Source organism: Colossoma macropomum, unplaced genomic scaffold (assembly GCF_904425465.1).
Source record: "Colossoma macropomum unplaced genomic scaffold, Colossoma_macropomum, whole genome shotgun sequence".
Lineage (NCBI taxonomy): Eukaryota > Metazoa > Chordata > Actinopteri > Characiformes > Serrasalmidae > Colossoma > Colossoma macropomum.
The window spans coordinates 41,346,834-41,371,161 of record NW_023494803.1 but is presented as its reverse complement, the minus strand read 5'-3'; the positions used below and the strand labels follow the sequence as shown (position 1 = coordinate 41,371,161).

General features: G+C 42.8%; 1 protein-coding gene across 2 annotated transcripts in view; it reads left to right on the top strand.

Moving 5' to 3' along the window:
- The window catches only part of smyd3 (SET and MYND domain containing 3), a 234,947-nt gene that overhangs the window by 200,082 nt on the left and 10,537 nt on the right, over positions 1-24,328 (top strand). For both annotated transcript variants that reach the window (XM_036593329.1, XM_036593328.1), the window contains 2 exons: positions 3,302-3,389; positions 6,064-6,238. In XM_036593329.1, the coding sequence (XP_036449222.1) occupies positions 3,302-3,389; positions 6,064-6,238 (263 nt within the window). The remainder of the gene's footprint in view (positions 1-3,301; positions 3,390-6,063; positions 6,239-24,328) is intronic.

Sequence of the window (24,328 nt, the reverse complement as noted above, 5' to 3'; positions counted from 1 at the left end):
AAAATATCTACTAAATACCCTTTTCAACTCTAAACCTGCTCTGATCCTAACCTTAACCTCAACCTAAAACCTAAACCCACCCCTCACCCTGGTCCTGGTCTAAATCCTAACCCTGACCCCACCACTGTTTAGAGTCTCAACAGATAGTCTGTTAACAATTTGGACATCTGTAGAGAATCTATAGGGGGCTATACAAATAAAGTGAGACCCCCTTTCAAAATGTCTGACTGATGCTGTAAATCCGTCACTGTGTTTCCAGAACAGCCAAACCAACAAAGAGAGAAACGCTGGTGATGTGGAGTGACTCTTCCTGAATGATGAGAATTCCCATAATCCCTGCACTCTGCACTCTGCTATTAGTATTATTAGTGCCCTCTGGACGTTGTGTCCTTGTTGTCCTTTCAGCAGGTGGTGAGTCATGACTGCCCCCTCAATCAGAAACATCCACAGCTCACCTTTAATTACCCTCTACCTGTCTGTCCCTGCACACCTGCACACCTGCAGTGTCAGCGATGGTGATGACCGTCCAGTCATTCTCCAAAAGCACAGCAGGACGCTGAATAATGCGTCTGCAGCTTTGAGTCACTGAGCCACTAAAGAACACTGTCATTAACGTAACACGCTAGCTGAGCGGGTTCTCTCCATGTTAGGGTTGTGGTGGGGGGGGGGTTATTGGCTGATATTATTTTGCCCCGCCCACTGGTTCACAGTGGTGTAATTACATTCTGATGGAAGTTTATATTAATATACTAATTAATATATTAATTAACCAAATACGTATTTGGATATTCTAGTTGGATTCTACCAAAAACGAGCGCTACAGTGATAAATGACGTTTGTGCCGAGAGTGGGCGGAGCTAAGCCTTCAGTAAAGCATATAACGTATGGAAAATGTAGATAGGCTTGGATGTGATTTGACAGAACATGCCAAAATAAGCATATTTCTGTTGAGTTTTGCATTTTAAGTTGACATGTTGTTGATAGAATCCATCCAAAAAAATGATTGACGGGGCCAGAATCGTCATTTCTGCCTGCAGAGTTTTGTCTGAATGTGGCTTTGAAAAACCCGCTTAGTGCTTTTTAGCTTCTCTGTAGTGAAGCTTTAGAACATGGACCTCATCTTGAAGTATTAGTGACTAATTAAACTCTCATTAGCTCTAATGCAGCAAACTCCAAAATTCATTTGGCACTATCTAGAACCTACAGGAACAAGATGGCACCAGTTACACGTTAATAAAGTGTCATCTGGATCATGATTTGTGTGAATTGAGGCGCTGAGGTTTTAACAAAGTGTTTAATGTGTATTATTACAGCTAACGATGCCATTATTAGAGATTTATGTTCTAATGCAGGTCATAAAGAGTAAAGCGTAATGCAGAGTTAATAAACCACTAATTGGGCTTCACTGAATTAAGAAGAAGACCTTAATAAACAGCTCATCCCTTAAACATTTCACTCAAGATCAAAACTTGTTTTAGACACACAGAACTTTGGAATCTCTTGTCGTAAAAAAGGTATATTTTATTAATAATTCAGTGTAGATTAAAATGAAACTGAAACGACTCATTATATAGTAGAACGTGTGAACTGCGACTGTTAGAGCTCTGCCTTCCATAAATGTCAAAATTCAATCGAAAAAAGAAAAGAAAAAGGCCCTCTACACTCTTAACAATGATGGTTCTTTAAGGGTTCTTCAGTAAAATAGCTCTATATAGAACCATGAACACAAAGAACCAGTTGCCTGATTAATTGGTTCTCTGCATGGTGAAATGGTTCTTCAGACTGATGGAGAATGTATTGTATGTATTGCACCAAAAAGGGTTCTGCTGTTGTTACGATGTCAAGCTTGTAACACCTTTTTGGTGCTGTATAGATAGAACGCTTTTCAAAAGAACCATATACAGCACACTTTCCATCAGTCTGAAGAACCATTTCACTGTGCAGAGAACCCTTTAAGCACGTTTTCTACTTTCTTTTATTGTTCATATTAAAGCTTTATATTGCAGGTGAACTGAGTAGCTTCTGTTCATCCCTCCTTCTATTAAAGCCCTGGTGGAGCTCTGATATGAGCCGTATGTGGTCAGTCTGTGTCCCGGCGGCTCTCAGCAGGTCAGAGTGGTCAGGCTGTGCTGGTGGAGGATCGTTATATGGATGTTGTTCACTCTGCAGGTGCTGTACAGGAGTGTAAACCCCGCTGAGGCTGTGGGCTCCACACCTACAGCAGGATCGATACTCACCAGGGAAATTTACTCCGGATCTAATGACCACGACGAGCCGAGGCTCGCAGATCTGTTCCGCTTCGGGTTTCTGTACATCCAGTTCAGTCCAGTTCAGTCCAGTTTTATCTGTGTAGAGAGGTTTTGATCAGACAGAGACTGTTTTGACACTCTTTACAGAAGAAGTGCATGATCTTGTATAAGGTCTCTAAGAAATGAGGAAGAACCACTGAGAGGAACTAAGACCCCAAAAAGAGAACCTCCCCAAGAGCATGTGGTAGAACCACTGAGAGGAACCAAAGTTCCTCGTCACTTCTCTGCTCATTGAAACGTTTCCTGGTTCTACAGTTATTCTTCCTTTATTTTTCCCAAACACAAAACCACGGCAGGAGAACGTCTTACACCCGTCAGGTTCTCCAGACGAGTCACTGAATCTCATGTCAGCTGCTTTTTTCTGCCACAACTCAGCCAGAGTCCCTCATTAAGGCATCAGGAGAGCGAATCGTCAGTGTTCTGCTGCTGATCGTCAGTGTTCTGCTGCTGATCGTCAGTGTTCTCCTGCTGATCGTCAGTGTTCTGCTGCTGATCGTCAGTGTTCTGCTGCTGATCGTCAGTGTTCTGCTGCTGATCGTCAGTGTTCTGTGCTGATCGTCAGTGTTCTGTGCTGATCGTCAGTGTTCTGTGCTGATCGTCAGTGTTTTGCTGGTAATCGTCAGTGTTCTGCTGATCGTCAGTGTTCTGCTGCTGATCGTCAGTGTTCTGCTAGTGATCGTCAGTGTTCTGCTGGTAATCGTCAGTGTTCTGCTGATCGTCAGTGTTCTGCTGCTGATCGTCAGTGTTCTGCTGCTGATCGTCAGTGTTCTTCTGGTAATCGTCAGTGTTCTGCTGCTGATCGTCAGTGTTCTGCTGCTGATCGTCAGTGTTCTGTGCTGATCGTCAGTGTTCTGCTGCTGATCGTCAGTGTTCTGTGCTGATCGTCAGTGTTCTGCGCTGATCGTCAGTGTTCTGCGCTGATCGTCAGTGTTCTGCTGCTGATCGTCAGTGTTCTGTGCTGATCGTCAGTGTTCTGCGCTCTGTGTCTGCAGGACCGTGAGCTGTTGGCTGGTGATGATGCTGTGTGGACGATTCTGAGAGATAAACTCCCTCAGCTGGAGAAACTACAGGCTGAGAACCGTATCCTTCATCAACCTCACACTCTGTCACATTCAGATGGGTTCATGTTTATATACGTGTGTGTGTGTGTGTGTGTGTGTGTGTGTGTGTGTGTGTGTGTGTGTGTGTTCAATCATTGCCTAGAAAAAAAATCTTTAGATTAACTTACATTAAAAGAAAAAAAGCTTTTATCTTCTCCTTTAAAGTTAGTATTTTGGAGATACTTTTTTTTGGTGTACAGTGATGATTTTTTTTAAAGACTTGTATCTTCCTACACTGAAAGTTCTGAATATTTGGGAACTCCTTACTGTTTCCCCCCAAAAAGTGTCAGACAAAACTGAAGTCACCTGACCTACAGGCACCACCCAGCAAGCCCTCGCGGTTATCACAGTCTTTGCAGGCCGTCGTCTGCGCTCGGGGCTCGGGCTCCGACGACAGCCATTGGAGAGGGCGGGTTGGGCGACTGACATCAAAGTTGGCAAAAGCAGTCTTTATGACAAACATTGCCTGTTGGAATAAGTGTTTATCAGTATCTGTGTAGGTTTGTGTCAGTTGTGGTGAAGAGCTGATGTAGGTGCACTGTGGCCTCCTGAACTCTGACCTTCAGTAAAATATTACCGATGATGTGCATTATTAACTCTGGGCGATCAGCTGCTGCAATATAATTGTTTAAAGCGCCCAGTTTATGATTATGGCTGTGTTCAGACTGCAGGCAGAGCAGGTTTGTTTCCCAAATCAGATGTTTTGAGGTGACTGTCCGCTCTGTTATTTGCGAGTGATCAGATCAGATTTGTGTGTCCAGACATCACCAGTCTATCTGCATGGGTTGCCGTGGTAACGACGTAGGCGTCAGTAACTACGGAGCTACTGGTGACGGATTTCAAACGCAGAGATGGAGGTTCATCGTCTCGCCCTCCACACAGACACTCTGTCAAGTCGCGGTCGCGTGGCGAGTGACACAAAAGACTCTTTAAAATCTGACTGAGCGTCAGACTGAGACACATCTGTAAAAGTCCAGTTCGGACTCGTGTTTCGAACCACCTCCAAATGTGGTTTAGACCCCGTTGCAAAAATCAGGTTTGGGCTGTCAGTCTGAACACGACCTGGACGTCACTAAAACTTCAGCACCCAACAGTTCACACTACACACTGTATCAGAGCATCACTTGTGGTCTATTTTACGTTTCCTCTGTTTCAGTGCAGATTTAACATTTATCCCATTAGGAACTTTTATAGAAACTGAACTACTGATTTAATAGTGTTTAAATTGATGCTACAGTTCAAACACTAAATTAATTTACTGTTTGTGCATAATATTGGTGTGTATAATTTCATATCAAATTAAAAACATTCTGTAGTATTTAAAAGCCGTGGTTGCATTTATGTAACATTTTACCAAAATTCCCAAAAATATAAAAAACATGTTTTTATAATCGGAGGCTTCATAAAACAGCTTTAAAAAGGAAAATAAATTTCAATAGAGTCAATACCTGGGTCTCCGAGGGTTAAAGACATATATCCATGTATTTATATTTATCTTTATATCTATATACGCCATCTGTCTCCCTCTGAGAGTCTCAGTCAGAACACAGGCTGGAACAGAATAACAGAAACAGCCGGTGGCGTCGTCTTCATCTTCACACGTCCGTCACTCAGCAGCGCGTGCTGTTCCAGCCGTGCCAGACATGTTCAAACAGCCAACGGCTCCGTCTTCCTTCCTCCTGACACAGACAGACGGGTGACAAATTAAAGGAAAATCCTGAATAAATGAGCGGAGAAACATAACGAGCACAGAGTCGGATGCAGGAGCTTCAGTCAGAGAGACTGATCCACTGTTTCAGCAGGAACAGGGACTAAAGTGACCTCTCTGATCAGGCCTGTGGGACAGACGTCAGTAAACAGTTGCAGATTAAACGTATCAGGAAACCAGCTGGAGTGATTATAAACACAAATAAGTCCATTCATCTCCAAATCATCAATGTTCATCTTAAATCTCTCTCTTTGCCGTTTCGTTAGCTACTAGCTCATCGAGATTGTTGTCTGTGTTGCTATGGTGACCAGCAGTCTGCGCTGATCTTCAGGGTTAAAGGGTGAATTAGCAGTTCTACATTAACTCCAGAGTTTAAGACCATTTATTGTTAAACTGTGTTGAACGATCAGCAGAGCTTTATTTTACTGTAAAGGAGGATTATTTTATTTTTACCTACTAATCTGATTCTGTGGAGCAACAGGGCAGTGAAAGAGCTGCATGTCGCTGACCCCTGCCTTAGAGGAAAAACTGCTCATCAGTAGTCATAGTGGTCTCTTCCAGGTGCCCCCTCCACAAGGTATGAGGGGTCACTGAAAGTTTGAATGAGTGTGAAAATGGTGTAAATATAATGCCGTGGCCTTCGCAGTCACCAGAGCTCAGCCCAGTTGAGCACCTATGGGAGATTTTGGAATGACATGTTTGCCCACATTCTCCACCATCATCGCCACAGCACCAACTGAGGGAACATGTTAAGGAAGAACAATGTTCCATCCCTCTAGAACGGTTCCAGACTTGTAGAATATATCACACAGTGCTCTAAAGCTGGTCTGGTGGCCGAACACCTCACTAAGACACCTTAGTTTGTTTGTCTTTGATTTGTCACTCGTCTGAAAATCTGAAATCATCTCTTGGCTTTTTCAATGTCCTTAACTGCTCCTGATGTCAGACTGGGAAGAACTCCTAAAGGAGAGCGAGGCGCTGATATCCACACACGCGAGCGCTGTTCCAGACACTAACGTCTACCTGCTGCGGCTGCTGGACATGGCCATGGACGCCTGCATCAGTCTGGATCAGTACGAGAAAGCGCTGGAGTTCGGGAAGAGGACGCTGGGACCGTATCAGTGAGTGTCTCTCTAACACTTTCACGCATGCAGAACAGATATCATTAGGAGTGATCTCTGTTTGGGCTGTAATGTCAGTTTATATGGGACGTGTGATTTTAGTAATCTTGCTCTTTGGTGACTCTCATCGTTTTCGGCCAGTCTGTGGTTTATATACTCACACTGTATGAAAATGCTCGGTCTGACTGACCTGCTGTGATGTGGCCATTCACACTGCAAATAAACCAAGCTGTTTTATTCAGGCCGACGCGCTGGGCGTCCGAGTCCTGGACAAAAACATTGAGAAACTGAGCTACAGCAGATTCGCAAAATGTGCCACACTGTGCACTGGAATTAAACACAGGCGCTGATGTCCATGACAGGACGGTACAGTCTCTTCACAGACATTACTAAAAATAAACATATTAACGTTTTTGTTTTGTTTTTTCATTTTTTTTTTAGTACCAGAGCATCGCATACATTAACTTTTCCCCTTCCCTTCTTCCCTTTCTGTTCCACCCCACCCACCACCTCCCGCTTTCCACAGAATAAATCAAATAAAATAGGATTAGTAAATAAATAACGATGATAAAAATAAAGGAAAAAATAAAAAAATAATTTTGACAGAATGTTGATAACAATAATCCAGCCATGGCCGCTGAGTTATTAGGATCTGCTCTGCACTCTTAAACAAGATGGTTCTTCAAGGGTTCTTTAGTGAAGAAAATGGTTCTGTATATAACCATGAACATTCAAAGAAAGGTTTGCATGATTAAAGGGTTCTTTGTATCATGAAACGGTTCTTCAGATTGAAAAGGGTTCTGTATTGCACCAAAAAGGGTTCTTCTATTGTTATGGTGTCAAGCTTGTTGAAATACCAGAACCCTTTTTGGTGCTGTATAGAACCATATACAACATGTTCTCCATCAATCTGACGAACCATTTTCAGATGCAGAGAACCCTTTAATCATGTTAAGCATTCTCTGAATGTTCCTTTTTTTATATAGAACCATTTGTTTTGCTAAAGAACCCTTGCAGAAGCACCTTTTTTAAGAGTGTAGATGAGGAGAGTGTCGCACATCAGGAACACGTTTTTTGGCTCCTCTGGTCATGAATGAACATATTACTGTTTAATCCTCGTATCTGCAGTAGAAGGTGGTCCGCTGTGTTCTCTAAGGACGCTCTACTCTCTGTCTGTCTGTCAGTCCTGGTACAGCAGGAATTACAACCAGAATCTCCTTTATTCCACCACTGACATTCATGATCTATAGCTGGATAAACGGTTCTGTTTGTGGAGATGTTGAATATGTTGTGGAGATGTTGATGTATGTTTGCAGTGTTGAATAAAATAACTGTCCATTATTAGTCAAAAGCCGTTCATTATAGAGTTTTGCTTCAACACCCAAGATGTCACACTTTCGAAAAGCAACAAACATTACAGTTTTGGCCTGTTACTGCTGCACTCTCACAAATAAAGGTACTGAACTGTCACTGGGTCAGTTCCCCTCTTGTCACTGGGGTGGAACCCTCAAGGCTCCATCTCAGTACCTTTAGTCAGGGAACATAACTGAACCATAATCCACTGAATGATATGTTCTAAGCTGTACTGACTCCACACACCCCGTCTCGTCTCCAGGCTTTTATTTTACTGTTCTGTTTAAAACATTCGGTTATGAAAAGGTACAAATACGAACTTTTCACCTGGAGAAACTTATTTAAGGTTCACAATCAGACCTTAAACCCACTGTTGGAGCTTTGAGGGAACATTTACACTGTTTGTACCTTGATGAACGAGAAATGTTCCTGAACAGAACCTTTATTAATAACAGTGTATGATGATACGCAGCTGTAGTGCTCATATAGTTATATTCCATGAGGTTTATTAAGGCGTCCAGGACACCCCAGGACCCCTGTGTTTGGATGAGGCCCAAAATTTCCACCAGCACCTCTTTGAGTAGAAAGATATTGCTTCCAAACTCTTGGCCTGTAGTGAAGGTCTGTCCTCATGGTTTGTCCTGTTTTCTCTGAAACTCTGTTCTCCTCGATTTCCTGCAGAGAAATTAGGTAATGCACTGAAAAGTTTAGAGAGTAAACTGATCTGAACACATTTCTCCCCCTTACATGCCTCTGTGTTTAACTCTCCCGCTGCTTTAGCGTCTCCAGCCTTTCCTGAAAGCCAGAAATAGATGAAGATGAAACTTTAAATCTGACAGCAGCAGATATCTGGAGGTGTTTAGCGTCACTGTGGTCTTTTTTCACACTGTTTAATTCAGCTTTAATCACAGGCTGCAGTTAGCGCGCCGCTGTCTCTGAGAGCTGTTCAGCGCCGCCGTGACTTCATTCATTTTTCATGAGTTCTTATCTGTACCTGAGCTGTAACATCACGCCGCCTCTGAGCTCCGCCGGCGTAACACTTAATCATTTAGCGTCACCCAAAAACTTTTCATAGCTGTGGTTTTCAACTTGCTCAACAAGTAACAAACCCCGGTGGTCCTAAAGGAGAAAACTGAGGGATGAAAAACAGTAGCATGTGAATCAAACCGTCTACCTGCTTTTACAACCACAGCAGCAGTGTTTTCTCCTCACCTACCGTTTTTAATCCTTTTCCTCAGCAGCCATAAAATGCAGTTTCTGCCTGTCCGGTTCTCCCTCAGTTGAGCTCAACTCAGCATTTGTTTTTCTTCAGTAACATTGAAGGAATGTATTTGTGTGATTTTCGAAATCAGAAGCTGGATTTTGGTCTGGTGAACAAACAGGTCAACATTTGTAAAAGTAAGTAAGTAAGTAAAGTTTATTTATATAGCACTTTTTATAACAGGTGTTGTCACAAAGCAGCTTTACAAGGAAATCAGCATTACAGAAAGAAGTCCGGGTCCGAGCCCCCATGAGCGTCGCCAGTGGCGACAGTGGCAAGGAAAAACTCCCTAAGAGAAACAGGAAGAAACCTTGAGAGGAACCAAGACTCAGAAGGGGAACCCATCCTCCTCTGGTCGACACCGGATAGTAAACATTGTTAGTACCAAATCAGGGAAAGCAGTGTTGTTAATGTGTTTAAATGCTGTGTGTTTATTGTGTCTGTTGTGCGAAACTGTTTGAGATGAAAAAAGCTGCAGTTGATCGTTTTAACTTTATCTTTGTGGAGAGGTGTGAATAGTTCTTCACAGCAGGGGTCTCTCACCCCTCCCCTTTCACCCCTCATTGCTCACTAGCAGCTCAACAACATTTCACACTCAGAGAGACGACAGAGTCCTGTTTCATCTGATAACAGACTTATGAATTGGACTATATTAGTAAAAAATATCAGAGTCTATTTCCATTCCGGCAACAGAATGGCCACTAGGGGGTGCTATAGAGAGAGGCTATGATGAGTATGGTGCAATTCATATATTTATTTTAGTCAATCATGAAGTTAATTTTGGGGTCTGAAGTTTGTTTCTTTAGTTTGAATACTGGAGCTATAAGGCTAATGTAGCTAACAAGAAATGGAAATGTATGTCCCACCAATTAGCATGGCGCATAAATCATCACACTCGCCTCAAAGCGTGTGGTGTTCAGTATCTCATAGTCCTGATTATGTGGTTTCTGACACTGTATGACTCAGTGTTACATATAAACATGGAGAAAAGTAAACAGAGCAGTAATAACAGCCATCTTGAAGTATGTGTCGATTTTATTAGCCTCGTAGCTCCAAAGCATAAGACACCAAACGTGTTGGCTGATCGACTATATTTGGGTGAAAGGAGGGAGGAACTGAGGAATTTTGATTTTTTGCTGATCAGATAAATGTTACCCATGTGCTGCTCACATGAGCTGCTGTGTAACCTTTACTGAGTATGCTTGGTCAGCTCCTCTGAGGATCTTTGTTAATATAGAACAATTGAATCTGTTCAGAAAGGGCAGATCCCCAGCGACCCACTCTGCTGATGATTCATCGCCTCAGTCATTCAGTCTGCGCAGCTCTGCGGTCAGTCTGGACGGCCAGTTCAGTTACGTTTGTATAGCAGTGTAGATGTTGGCACTAAGCAGCTTTCCAGGAAACGGGTGCTGCCCCTCGTTGTTTCATTAGAGCGTCGTTTGTATGGAAAGCTACTGATCGTCATGCTTTGGGCTGTGTAGACTTTTAGATACAGTGCAATAGATTTAAAAACTCTTTCATCCCCGGCGCAGTTCCACTGTTGAATAATCAGTGTTTTGGATGTATGTACACTATATGGCCAAAAGTATGTAAACACCTGACCATCACACCTATATGAGCTTGTTGGACGTCCCATTCCAAAACCATGGGCATTAATGTGGAGTTTGCAGCTGTAACACATATAGCCTCCATTCAGCTTCCTACAAGATGTTGGAGTGTCTGTGGGCGTTGTGTCCATTCAGTCTAAAGAGCATTTGTGAGGTCAGACACTGATGTTGGACAAGAGCGCCTGGCTCTCGATCTCCATTCTAGTTCATCCTAAAGGTGTTCAGTGGGGTTGAGGTCAGGGCTCTGTGAGGCCACTGGAGTTCCTCCACACCAAACTGGTCACTCCATGTCTTTATGGAGCTGCTTTGTGCTCAGGGGTCTCAGTCCTGCTGGAACAGGAAAGGCTCTTCCCCAAACTGCTGACACAAAGCTGGAAGCAGAGAACTGTGTAAAATGTCTTTGTGCTGCAGCATCAACATCACCCTTCACTGGAACTGAGGAGCCCAAACCCTGAGAAACAGCCCAGCCCATCATCCCTCCTCCACCAAACTCTACTGTTGGCTCTGCATTGCATTCTCCTGGCATCCACCAAACCCAGATTCATCATCAGAGTCCGGTGGCAGTGTGATTTACTCCACTCCAGCCGAGGCTTGGCATCGTGCATAGCGATCTTAGGCTTGTGTGCAGCTGCATTCATGCATAGAAACCCATTTCATGAAGCTCAGTTCTTGTGCTGATGTTGCTTCCAGAAGCAGTTTGGAACTCAGTAATGAGTGATGCAACAGAGGATAGAGGATTTTGTTTATGTTTATGGAGGCTGCAAGTCTATGTGCTTGATTTTATATACCTGTCAGCAATGGGTGTGGCTGAAACCCCTGAACTCAGTAATTAGGAGGGGATATGTCATCACTGACTTAATGTTTTGTGTTTTTCTCTACGGAAACAATAAAGAATCAATAAATAATTAATTAATTAATAAGATGCAAGCTTGGGATAAACTCCCTAAGAGCATGAGGAGGCCTGGAGATAAGCTGTGGGATTTGTTCATCAGGGCTTTAAATTCAATGCCGATAAGCCAATGGATGGAACGCAGCAGTGGAGTTACATGGATGGACTTGAAGATTTGTTCTGGGTTAGTTGAAAGGGCCAGATGTAGAGGAGAAACGTGCATGACCATGTCAGATTTGCAACATGAACCAAGAATGATAACTGAATAAAATTACACCAAGGCTTCATGCATTTCAGACAGAGTGATCATGGAGTTCTCTAAAGAGATGAAAGATTACAGTGAAGGCATGTATTGCCAGGAATTTGAAGCAGCTCAGTGTTCCAGTGATTCAGCTTCAGGTGATGAGCTGCCATCTATAATAAGTGGAAACCTCAAGATCTGAAGGCAGGAAGGAGCGATGAGTTGAGTGTCATCAGTGTAGCTGGGATTGGAAAAGCCATGTGAAGCTTACATTGCCAAGAGAGCAGATAAAGAGGGAAAGAGAAGAGGACCCAGCATTGAGCCTTGGGGGACACCAATGGAGATTTTGCGTGGAGCATATGTACGTCCCCTAAATGTTAATCTGATATGAATTGACCCAAGGCAGTCAACTTCTTTAAAACAGTGCAGTGGACATAGCTCCTTGTTTTTCATTGTGGTCCTCCAGGGCGGCGCATTCTCCACCTCCTCTGAGTCACTGCTTTCTCTCTCAGTCTGTTCTGGGATTCAATTTGTGACTGTAGGAAAAAGCCATTTTCCCATATAGTGCTGAGAATAAAACACACCCCCAGGCTGAACACAGGGAGATTATTGACTCCCAGCTCCTGCAGATGTCAATTTGCTGTGGCTGTGAAGCTCCAGTGATTTCAAATCAATTCTGGAGAGAAGGGATAGGGATGACTGTGTCCTCAGAAATCACCTCACGCTTTCATTCTGCTAAATGTGGAAAATACAAATGTGCTTGGTATGTTTTTTCTTTCTTTTTTTGAACGCATGGTTGGATGATGGATATGATCTGTTCAGAAAGACCATGATATGTCCAGGAAGACCAGTCAGACGTTCTAGGAATCCAGTCTCAATCTGACAAGGGACTGAACGAGCACATGAGTGGCCTCCCTTGAGAGAAACAGCTGAATCTTTCAGACGCTGCACAGTAGGATTCCACATTACATAGTCGAGTTTGCAATTTGTGTCTGAAATTAAAACTGGTTGTCCAAAGGTAGAATGAGATTTTATGCATTTGTAGCCGAAGTGATCATGGAGTTCTGAAAGTAGACTAGAAGATCAAGGCAAGAGAATGCAATTCCGGGATGTGTGACTGCTCAGTGTTGGACTCAGTTTCAGCTGATGAGATGCTGAGTTAACAATGGAAAACTCAGTATCTGAAGGTAGGAAGGAGAGATTCTCATGAGAAGCCATGAGAAGATTTTACATTGCCAAGAGAGCCGATATAGAGGGAAAAAAGAAGACGACCCAGCACTGAGCCTTGTGGGACACCAGTGGAGATTTTGCAAGGAGCACAGGTGGATCTTCTAAATGTTAACCTGTAATGAATTGACCCAAAGCAGTTAAAGACTCAGCTTCTTGTTTAGTCTTGCGGAGATAGATGTGATCTTGTAACAAGGTTAGGTAAAGGAACTGTTTTGCCCGTGTGATGCTTATTTTTTCTTTGCTTACATGACTCACATCTGATCGCGTAGGCTTGATTGGAGTTTTTTGAGGATTTTTTTTAACCATGCTAACTTACAACTGTGCTCACAACTGGCTGGTTGTTTGTCAGACAATGTTGACGAGCACACCAGTGCCCCCTACTGGAAGCTCTACCTTCATGAGGCTTTGAAACTCTAATAAGTCTTTATTCCTGCCTAAATTTAGGCCCAAATTTTTCAAGACACGTTCTTGTTACGAGGTCACATCTGACCCCATGAGTCTGCACCTTGTTTTGCAGTGTGATTGAGACATGATCCACTAGGGTGGCGCCATTGAGTCACTGCTTTCTCTCTCAGTCTGTTCTGGGATTCAATTTGTGACTGTAGGAAAAAGCCCTTTTCCCATGTAGTGCTATGAATAAAACACACCCCCAGGCTGAACACAGGGAGATTATTGACTCCCAGCTCCTGCAGATGTCAATTTGTGGCGGCTGTGAAGCTCCAGTGATTCCTAATAAATTCTGGAGAGAAGGGATAGGGATGGCTGTGTCCTCAGAAATCACCCCACAGCTTTATTCTGCAAAATGTGGAAAATATAAATGTGCTTGGGGTGTGTTTTTCTTTTCTCCTTTTTCTCCAGACAGCGGCACGTCTGAAGCATGAATAGAGGTTTTTGCACGGCCTGCTGAGCTTCACCCCACGCGTTTATGCCTCTTATATGTGTGTCAGATTAGTGTTTGTTGTGGCAGCAGAGGCAGAAACAGAGGAACAGAGTCGGAATAAAATTCTCACAGGCAGGATTGAGGTGGTGATTTTGTTGTGAGCAGGACGTCAGCAGTGTTTGCTCTGTTTATATAAGGAAGCTACATTTTTAGAAAAAATTTAGAGCACTCATCAAACGATTCGGGACACCTTATCTTCTTATGAAAGGAAAGTTATGTTTGACTTCTTAAATATTCTCCCAAAAATGTCTTCATTGTTTTCTTATGCGTTGTGTGAGATACCAGCTTGTATCCAGGGGGTATGAAAATGAGTATAGTAGGTCCCCTTTTGAGACCTTAAGTGGCCAGACAAGATTTATTACGCACTCTATAACCTGAGAATAGCTCAGCCACTTTGCATTAAAGTCAAGTCAAAGTTTATTTATATAGTGCTTTTTAGAACAGGCCTCGTCACAAAGCAGGAGGAAGAGGAGGAAACCTTGAGAGGAACCAAGGCTTAACAGGGGAACTGCTCCTCTTCTGGACCACAGCAGATAGCAAACAGTAACACATGAGCAACATGAACAGAGGATAAGGTTTAATGTTAGCATAAAATATTAAAATACAGAAATGGGGAAAAACAGGTGAAGGAATGGTCACAATTAGATAGTTTGAGTTGTGCAGCAGCAGCAGCATCAGGAGGGTCAGTTCACGGACGTGAGGTTTGCACAGCGTTGTACAGCGAGAAGCTCCATGGTGGTCAAACCGATCCAGAAGGCTGGCGAGCAGTGGCACCCGATCAAAGAAGAAGAAGAACAGTATCAGACGCACAGGATGGGCAGCTGTTTAACTCGGCAAAGTTATTGTCATTACTGAGTAATAAGCCTTAGTATGTAATACGTCTGATATTTCAGGGGTTATGACGTCTTAAAAAACACATTTAGAAAGGTTCTGAAAGGTTTGTGCTCTGATATCACAACCAGTCAGGACTTGTGAAAAAAAAAAAAGATCTTAACAGATTTCTATTAGACAGTGAAAACATGATCATTTTATTCTAAAAAAAAAAGCTGGGTGTTCCCAAACTTTTGACTGCCAGTCATATCAGTGTTTGTTGTGACTTTAGAGGGAAAAGATACGGAATAAAGCTCTCACAGACAGAATTAGAGTGCTATTGTTGTTAGGACGACTATAATGTTTCCTCTGTTTATATAAGGACACACACACACACACACACACACACACACACACTGTACAGACGTCTGTCCGCTCACACAGTCTGATCCTCGGCGCTCATGCAGGTAATGACTGTTTTCCTGCAGGGTCTCTCCTCACTCACTCTACAGCTTTTTGAACTGAATGCTCTTCTTTCAGCAGGAACTCTGTGAGTCTGACTGATGCTCCAGGTGTTCACCTCACAGCGCCACCTTTACCTGTAAATGGACGTGATGTCCAGCAGCTCTTCGGTAACGGGCGGTGCTTTGGCTCTCACTGCATCCACGATATTTACACACATTTAAACAGAGCACACATTGACTAACACAGCAAGAACATTATCATAAAAGCTGCTTTAGTCTAGTTCTCCTTCTTCATGGAGGGAAAGTGGAGCAGAAATTTGGTTTGTGTCTCCAGTTTTGAAAGCACTGAACGTCAGCAGGTCACTTTGCTTGCTTTAAGCATTATTTCATTCTTGTTTTAATAGTACAATATACCTTTTTTCAGGACAGGGTGACTTAAAACCAGTAAAAATGCTATAACTAAAACAATCTTGTAATATTCTTGCAATAAACTCACAGTTAAATTACGTTAAAATTGCATGCATTTCTATGCAAAGTCAAATTGCATCTGAAAATGAGTTCAAATCACTAAAACCCCGATATGCCAGTAATATGCATCTCGACTCTGCAGTGTTAGCCCTTTTATGTTGAGTGCTCATTTACTGCAGGTTTGGTTTCAGTTTGTTTTAGTGGGGGGTGAAGGCTGGTTGGTGGGGCGTCGCCCCAATAAATGACCCTGTAACACCAGGCATGATCTTAATGCTACACTCTTAGAAAAGATGCTTCTTCAAGGGTCCTTTAGTGAAGGCAATGGTTCTATATAGAATAATGAACACTCAAAGAACCAGTTGCATGCTTAAAAGGTTCTCTGCATGGGGAAATGGTTCTTCAGACTGAAGGAGGTGTCGTATACGATCTATACAGCACAAAAATGTCTTTTCCTTTGTTACAAGCTTGAAATCATAACAATAGCAGAACCTTTTCAAAAAGGTGCTAAATACAACCATATAAAACACATCCTCCTTCAATCTGAAGAACGATTTAATGATGCGGAGAACCATTTAATCATGCAAAGAGTTCTTTGAGCGTTCATGGTTCTATATAGAACCATTTTCTTTCCTGAAGAACCAAATTCTTAAAGGTATATAAAACCTTTTTGAAAAGGGTTCTGTATAGCACCATAAAGGGTTCTGGTGTTGTTAGGATGTCAAACTTGTATACAATAGCAGAACCCTTTTTGGAGCTATATAGAACCCTTTTCAAAAAAGTTGTGTATAGAACCATATCCAGCACATTCTCCATCAATCTGAAGAACCCTTTCATGATGCACCCTATCATGGAAAGGGTTCTTTGAGTGTTCATGGTTCTATATAGAACCATTTTCTTTACTAAAGAACACTTTAGAACCATCATTTTAAGTGTGTATGATGGTAAGCTTGTAACAATAGCAGAACCCTGTTTGGTGCTATATAGAACCATATACAACACATTCTCCATCAATCTGCAGAACCATTTCACTATGCAGAGAACCATTTAATCATGCAAATGGTTATTTGAGTGTTCATGGTTCTATATTGAACCACTGTCTTTACTAAAGAACCCCTGAAGAACCATCTTTTTTGAGTGTAGCTGGCTGACCGGGTCAGGAACTGCTGTTTCCTTTCTCTGTGTTGTTTGAGGCGTCACTGCAGGTCCTCTGTTCTTTTAGGTGCTTGTTAAACTCAGACGGGTCACGTGTAAAAGTTTGGCTCTACGTTCCTGAAGCCGCCTGCTGGCTGATTAACGATCCTGTCCTGAATCAGGAGAATTTGGGTCACACAGAATCTTAAAAACATCTGTGTTCATTTCAGTCTGTGTGTATTAGATCTGAATCAGAATATGACCCTCAAATGTGCCTCAGAATGAGTGTATTCAGTATTATGAACTGTCCTCTGGTCTCTTTATCGAGGGTAAAAAGCACAGATGTGGTTTTAGACGCCCAGTTACAGCCCTGTGATTTGGCCCTAGACTGAAACGAGCTGTTTCCCCTTTTTTGGGGACTCATGAATAATCTGATGAGCTCTGCTCTGATTGGCTGGTTTACAGTGAGGCACCGTGACGACTCACACAGAAGCAACATGTGGAAATAAACACAGGCATGAAGATGAAATGACCCTCAGTGTAGATCAGCTGGTCCTCATACTGTTCAGTTAGCTATGTTAGTTACTCAGAGCTTGCTAGTTGCTAACCTAGCTAACTTAGCTAAACTAGCTACTCACTTTGATCTCAACAACAACACACAGTAAGTTAAAGCTGCTCACTATGAAGCTTCAGTTTAAGATGATTTAACCATCAGAAACTGATAAAACCTCTCAGCAGGGCTGCTTACAGGCTGCTGTTGGGGTTGTGGTGCTAATAAAGGTGGAGCTGCGTCTCTTCAGGGTCAAACGCTGAGCGAAGCTGCTCGATGCTGTCCGAGCTTTGAGAAACTGTCCAGAGTGAAATGAGCAGAGAAGCTAACAGCTCTGAGTTACAGCTGTCGGGATCCTGTTAGAGATGTGGGAGCTGAAGTTCCTGTTCGCCAGCTTGGTTTGGGAATTTTCAGTTCCACCTTAAATGGTGCTGCAGTTACGTTCTGTACAAACTATCGCATTTAAGGTGGAACGGAACATCTGTTATGAAGCTGAGAATAGGAGGCCCTTCAGCCTGGTTTGAAGATGATCATCAGCTGCTGAAAAAACATAGAAACCATTAAAAGGTTCTGCTGATTCCTGGTGGTGTTGTGTACTCTCTAATGGTGTTCTGTGTTCTCCTGATGGGTTGATATCACAGTGTAAAGAACTCTAATGGTTTAACTGGCGTTCTGATCCCAGATGCAATTGATGGTCTCCTAATGGGATCTAAAGGAGTCTTAGTGGAAACTAGTGGTCTCTAATGGTAACCACTAAGCCATCTGGTTTTAATCCTAATGGTTCTAATAGTCTAATGGTCAGCTTGGTTCTTGTGAAGGGAATGAAAAGTGCTGACATCCCTTTACAGCCTGGAATGCTACACTCTTTAAAAATGGTTCTTCAGTAAAGAAAATTGTTCTATATAGACTCAAAGAACCCTTTGCATGATTAAAAGGTTCTTAGCATTGTGAAACGATTCTTCAAATTGAATGAGAATGTGCTGTAGATGGTCCTATATAGCACCAAAAAGGGTTCTGCTATGATTACAATGGCAGGCTGGTAACAATAGAAGAGCCCTTTTTTGTTGCTAACTAGAACCCTTTTCAAAAAAGGTTCTATGTATCAATCTGAAGAACCTCTTTACCATACAAAGAACCATTCAGTCAATGCAAAGGGTTCTTTGAGTGTTCATGGTTTTATACAGAACCATTTTCTTTACTAAAGAACCCTTGAAGAACCATCTTTTTCAAGTGTGTACGTTTCTGCACACAGTCTGACATTTTCATTGCTGCTGTTGTCGTTGTGTCGCTGGGCTGGAATGTGGGCGGGTGTATGTGAATTTTGGGGGTGTGAATATTAATGAGTTCAGACTGTTATGTAACAGTTTAGGGTTCTGGAATCGGCCCGTTTTACTGCCTCTTTTACAAAAGCAGGGTCAGTGTGTGAAGGAGAGGCAGCAGAGTCTGAGGTTCAGTGTGTGTCAGTTCCAGATACTGAACTTTACTCATTCAGCTTCACCAACGAAAACACAGCTTTACGTTCTGCAGCACCTTTAAACATATGTACCGTTTGGGTCACTGGCGCTACGTTTGCTGGTAGATCAGAAGGAGATTTCAGTGTTTCAGGAGATTATTAAAGTTCTCTGGGTTAAAAAGAGCTCAAAGTCGAATGCAGAACACTTTTCTCCTAAATGAATAATGCGGAGCTGCAATATTGATTTAATAATCAAATTAATTGTTGTGAGTGGAGCCCTAAATAACACTGCACACTAATGAATCTCTGCATAAATTGATTATTGAGAGCAATTAAAGCAATTCTGCTGCTCCCACTCAGACGCTGGCTGATCCAGCAGCGGGAGCTCGCCGAGCTGGCTGGAGGCAAACAAACGCAGATAAAAAGCAACAAATGTGTAATTGGCTCTGAGTGGGTGAAATCACATTCGCCCGGAAATAAGCAGCGAAATGAAAAAAGACGCCCAAAATAATGAAATTCCCTCTTCCTCTCCTGATTGCGCCCCCTCCTCCGTCTGAGTGAAGGATCTATTATGGCTGTGTCAGGTGGTCTCTCGGAGCGTCACTTTCCGAAGCCCTTGAAGTCTGGCAGACGAGTCGTGGAGGACGTTAAGGCGGGATCGCTCGGAATAATTGCCTGGGAGACGGCGGCCGCGCAGCAACGGCTGGAAAACCAATTCCGGGAATAATTGGGGAATCAGGACAAGGTCCCTATTAACCTCCGCCACGCGGGGACTCGGATTAAGGAACCCGTGAGGAACGGAGAATAGAGCTGTAATGGAATACCATCACACTCAGAATGATCTACACACAAACACAAAGGCCTCTTAACTCTGGCGTCGGCGCTGATTCGCTCCTCTGACACACAGATCTCACTCCGCTGATGGATGGAGGTGATCTGCAGGCTGATGTTCAGCTCGGCTGATGTTTGGAGGCTCCACCTCCCTGCAGGAGGAGATTACCGCAGTTACACTGATGATCTTTGAACCTCAACACGGAAAAAATAATATCTATCTGAGATCTGTTTGATATTCATGATCTTTCTCATTTTACTGATTTCTAGATGTTTTTACTTGTTTTAAGTCTTTTTATTAAGTCGAATGTCTCACTGTCCTGGCAGACAATTGTGCTTGTTGTAAGAAAAATGCTTGAAACCAGCAAATTATCTGCTAATATAGTGAGATCATCTGACCAAAATCACTGAAAACAAGTAAATATAATAATCTCATAATAAGCTTACAGCGATATCAAAATGAGAAATATCAGAAATATCAATTAGATCTGAGATACATTTATTTACCGAGATCTGTCTGCAGTGTGTTTTTAGATGTTCCAGTCAAAACCATGAGTATAAATTATTCATTTCTCAGCATCAGGAAAATCAGAAAACATGCAAAATGTAACTTTACAGGAGAAGCAAAACGTTCTTAAGCTGTAATGGAAGTTGATGGAACAAGATTTTTTTTCCATATGGTTGTTCATTAGGAAATATTAACACTATGCAAAGGATAATTTGAGTTTTTAAATTATGTAGAAAACAACAAAAGGAGAGTTTTTTGATATAAATCAGCAGTGAGTTATATTTAATAGAAAATGAAATTTAATTTGTCCACACTTTTCTTTTCTGCACTTTAACTCTTCCATCTTAAATCCAGCTAATCAAACTGTCTCCTCCCAACTAACTCAGAGGAGTCGCTGGCTGGTTGTGTTTTTGCGTATTTTGACATATTAAATAAAAATGACTGATTGAAACAGCAGATGTCAAATAAAATCTCCATAATTTGCATGGATGTTTGTTGTTCACTAGAGCTGGATACATTTCGGCCAGTAAAAAATCTGCCAGTAAAAAAGAAGTTCAGTAACTCAGGATCAAAACACAGAACACAAAACAAACAACATAACTGTGAAAAAAATAAAGTCATGTGACGAATCAGGTGATTCTGTGTTTGAGATGCTGCTAGGAAACACAACAGAAAGCAAGTGATTACAGCCACACCCCAATTTATGCAAAGGGCTGTGATTGGACAGTGATTACAGCCACGCCCCAACTTCAGCAGAGGCTTGTGATTAGACAGGGATTACAGCCACGCCCCAAGTTAGGCAGAGGCCTGTGATTGGACAGTGATTACAGCCACACCCCAACTTCAGCAGAGGCCTGTGATTGGACAGTGATTACAGCCACGCCCCAAGTTAGGCAGAGGCCTGTGATTGGACAGTGATTACAGCCACACCCCAAGTTAGGCAGAGGCCTGTGATTGGACAGTGATTACAGCCACGCCCCAAGTTAGGCAGAGGCTTGTGATTGGACAGTGATTACAGCCACACCCCAAGTTAGGCAGAGGCCTGTGATTGGACAGTGATTACAGCCACGCCCCAAGTTCAGCAGAGGCCTGTGATTGGACAGTGATTACAGCCACGCCCCAAGTTAGGCAGAGGCCTGTGATTGGACAGTGATTACAGCCACGCCCCAAGTTCAGCAGAGGCCTGTGATTGGACAGGGATTACAGCCATGCCCCAAGTTAGGCAGAGGCTTGTGATTGGACAGTGATTACAGCCACGCCCCAAGTTAGGCAGAGGCCTGTGATTGGACAGTGATTGCAGCCACGCCCCAAGTTAGGCAGAGGCCTGTGATTGGACACTGATTAAATCCATGCCCCAAGTTAGGCAGAGGCCTGTGATTGGACAGTGATTACAGCCACGCCCCAAGTTAGGCAGAGGCCTGTGATTGGACAGTGATTGCAGCCACGCCCCAAGTTAGGCAGAGGCCTGTGATTGGACACTGATTGCAGCCATCACTTTAGCATGTTGAAATCTTGGCACAGTGAAATTCAGAAGATCTAATAAACATTTTGCTTTTTATTTTGCCGTTTTTAACGTCACGTGACTTTTGCCTTCTATACGCCGTTGTTTGTTCTCCTGACACTGTGCATTAAAAACATTAGCATTGTATCACTGTGGTGGTCACTGCGGCTGCTGTGATGGATCACTGTTGCAAAGCGGCCGATCGTCTGTTAGCATTATTATCTGTGAACTGTTAATGTATTTATCAGTTTAATGAGATGATCTGCTGTGGTGTTCAGTGTTGATCTCTGCAGTATCATAGAGCAGCAGTGTTCAGTATGAATATGGAGGGGTTTTTCTGCTGCTGTGCGTCGCGGCTGATGCGCTGGCTGTGCTGCTGTTGGTATACGGCCTCTGTGCTTTGTTCTGAAGGTCAGTGTTTATGAGCTCTGCTGCTCCAATAGCAGCTCGGTCCAAGCGCTCCATTAAAGCAAAACAAACCGCCCTGTAATTAGCATGTAAATGGAGGCCATTACACGGCTAATCCGATGAAGTGGAATACGGTCAGGCCTCGCTGTGGGCAGAGCTGGATAATTAAAGAAGTCTGCGTGGGTTAAGTGAGTCTTAAAAGAAATCTACTCAGAGTATTTGAATGTCAGGCGAGTTTGGCAGTGTTTATGGTGCTGTGAGATGCTTTATTCTGTCTCTTTAGAAGTGAAAGTGATTTTATTAGACATGTTTCTGTTTCACTCATTTTCCGTCTGCCTGTTAAGTACCTGTTATGTCTAGAACAGTTTGGAGCAGTGGTTCCCAAGCTGGGGAACATGTTCCCCCGGGGGTTCTCCCAGTGATGTTGGGGTGCATCAAAAATTTTTTTGCATAATTTAATCTTAATTTCTGGCAATACCACAGACATCTTAGGCCACAGTTAACCTACAAAACTATGTTTAGTTAAAGCAACATTATGTAGCAGCTTTACCTTAAAATAGCAGCTTCAAAATCATTTTGATGCTACACTGACTTATAACAGTGAGAACGGTGTCTCTGTTGTTCCCCTTCCAGACCAGAACGCCTGCTATAGCGCTATGTAACTTTGGAGGAGCAGCACGAGAACCTCTCGCCAGAACTTTTTAATTTTTCCCCCAATTTTCTCCCCAATTTAGTCATATCCAGATCCACCCACTAGTTCTGTCTATCCCAGTCACACGATACCACCAGCACTAGGAGGGTGAAGGCAAACACAGGCGTTCTCTGAGTTCTGTGAAGAACCCAGAGAGAGAGGATAACTGTGCTCTCTTGGACTCCCAGCCATGGCCGGCTGTAGCATCACCGGGTAACAAACTTGTGATCTCCTGATGACAGAACCAACGCTTAGACACCACTCGGGAGCCCCAACACTGCGTAGCGCTTAACGGCACCACGTCACACACGAACAACTCAGCAGCTATAAAAGGAAGCAGCTCGGTATTCCCAGCATGGCCTTCACAGCAGAGGCTGAGAAGAGACTGAAGATGCTGTTGGAGGAAGAGAAAAAGAGAGAAAGACTGAGCGAGAGACCGGACAGTAAATCTCAGACCGGCTTTGACTCGCTGGCGAGAGCTAAAAGAGATGAAAGGATGCAGGACAGACTCAGGCTAACGGGAAAACAGCAACACTGTTCATCTCTGCCAGTGTTATTTATGAAACACTGTGCTGTCGGCTAGAACCGTACCTGTGTCGCCCCTTCTGTAGTTTTGTAGTTTTTCCAGCTGCCAAAAGTCGTCTGACCTCAGTCCGTTTCAGGCAAAGAAATAAATTCATCTCACGCCAAAATGTTTGGTCTGTCAATCTGACGCCAAATAAGCCTTGAAAGTTTACAACCTTGCACACCTCCCAGCTAGCTTGTCATCAGTTGCACTGTCCAGTGTATACCATGTTCAGTTTAGCCTGTGTCATATCATCAACATCATTTTATTTGATTACACATATTCTCCACATTCAAACGCCTAGCAAACAGTGTGACCTATATGGGTGAAAACACAAGCAGTATTTCAGCAAAACTAAAAGTTTATCACCCTTCTTTGTTAGTGTTCAGTGTTCAGTGTTCAGTGTTTAGTGTTTAGGGTTTATCAATTTTACGATAAATAAAACTATGCAGAGTCATATTTGTGTAAAGTCCTGTATTATTACACTACCTTGTCTGTTAACACAATTCTTTCACGTCTGATGTCGATATTGCTGGTTCTGTATCTGTACAGCTGTCCATGAGGGGGCGCTCAAAGCACAATTTGTGTTTAGGACAGTGGTGTAAAAGTGAATTACACTCCACAACTGTAGGACCCTAGGAGCAAAAAATGTTCTCATAGTGCTGCTTTAAACATCTAAAGTGGTTTTATTTGGAAAAAAGTACATTCTGTGATAGAAATCAAGTAAAGAGTGAAATGAGGTTCAGGACTGAAAAACATTTGGGAACCTCTAAAATTATTTGGATAGCAGCTTCCTGGACTCATATCTAGTTTGTTGGAGCTGCTCTTTGGACAGGATAAGTATAAACATAAAAATAGAAGCCTTTTTAATGGTTTTAAAGGAGAACGTTTTGGAGTTTTTCTGCTTTTTGATGTTTGAGAGACAAAACAATGTTTGTTTTAACATAAATGCTGATTCATTTGACTTTTCTGAAAACGAGCTCAGACGTTATGTACACAGTGTGTCAGGGTTCTTGTGTGAGTGACGTATTTTATTCCTGATGTTTCTGTGAGAATCGCTCTTTCACTCTGTTTGATGTCGGGTCAGAGAGATGAAGGAGGACACATGCAGTGTTTCTCCGGTTCAGCCGGTGGAGTGAAAACCGTACGTGATGTGTACAGTAATAAAGCGTGTATGGCCTGTAGTGTG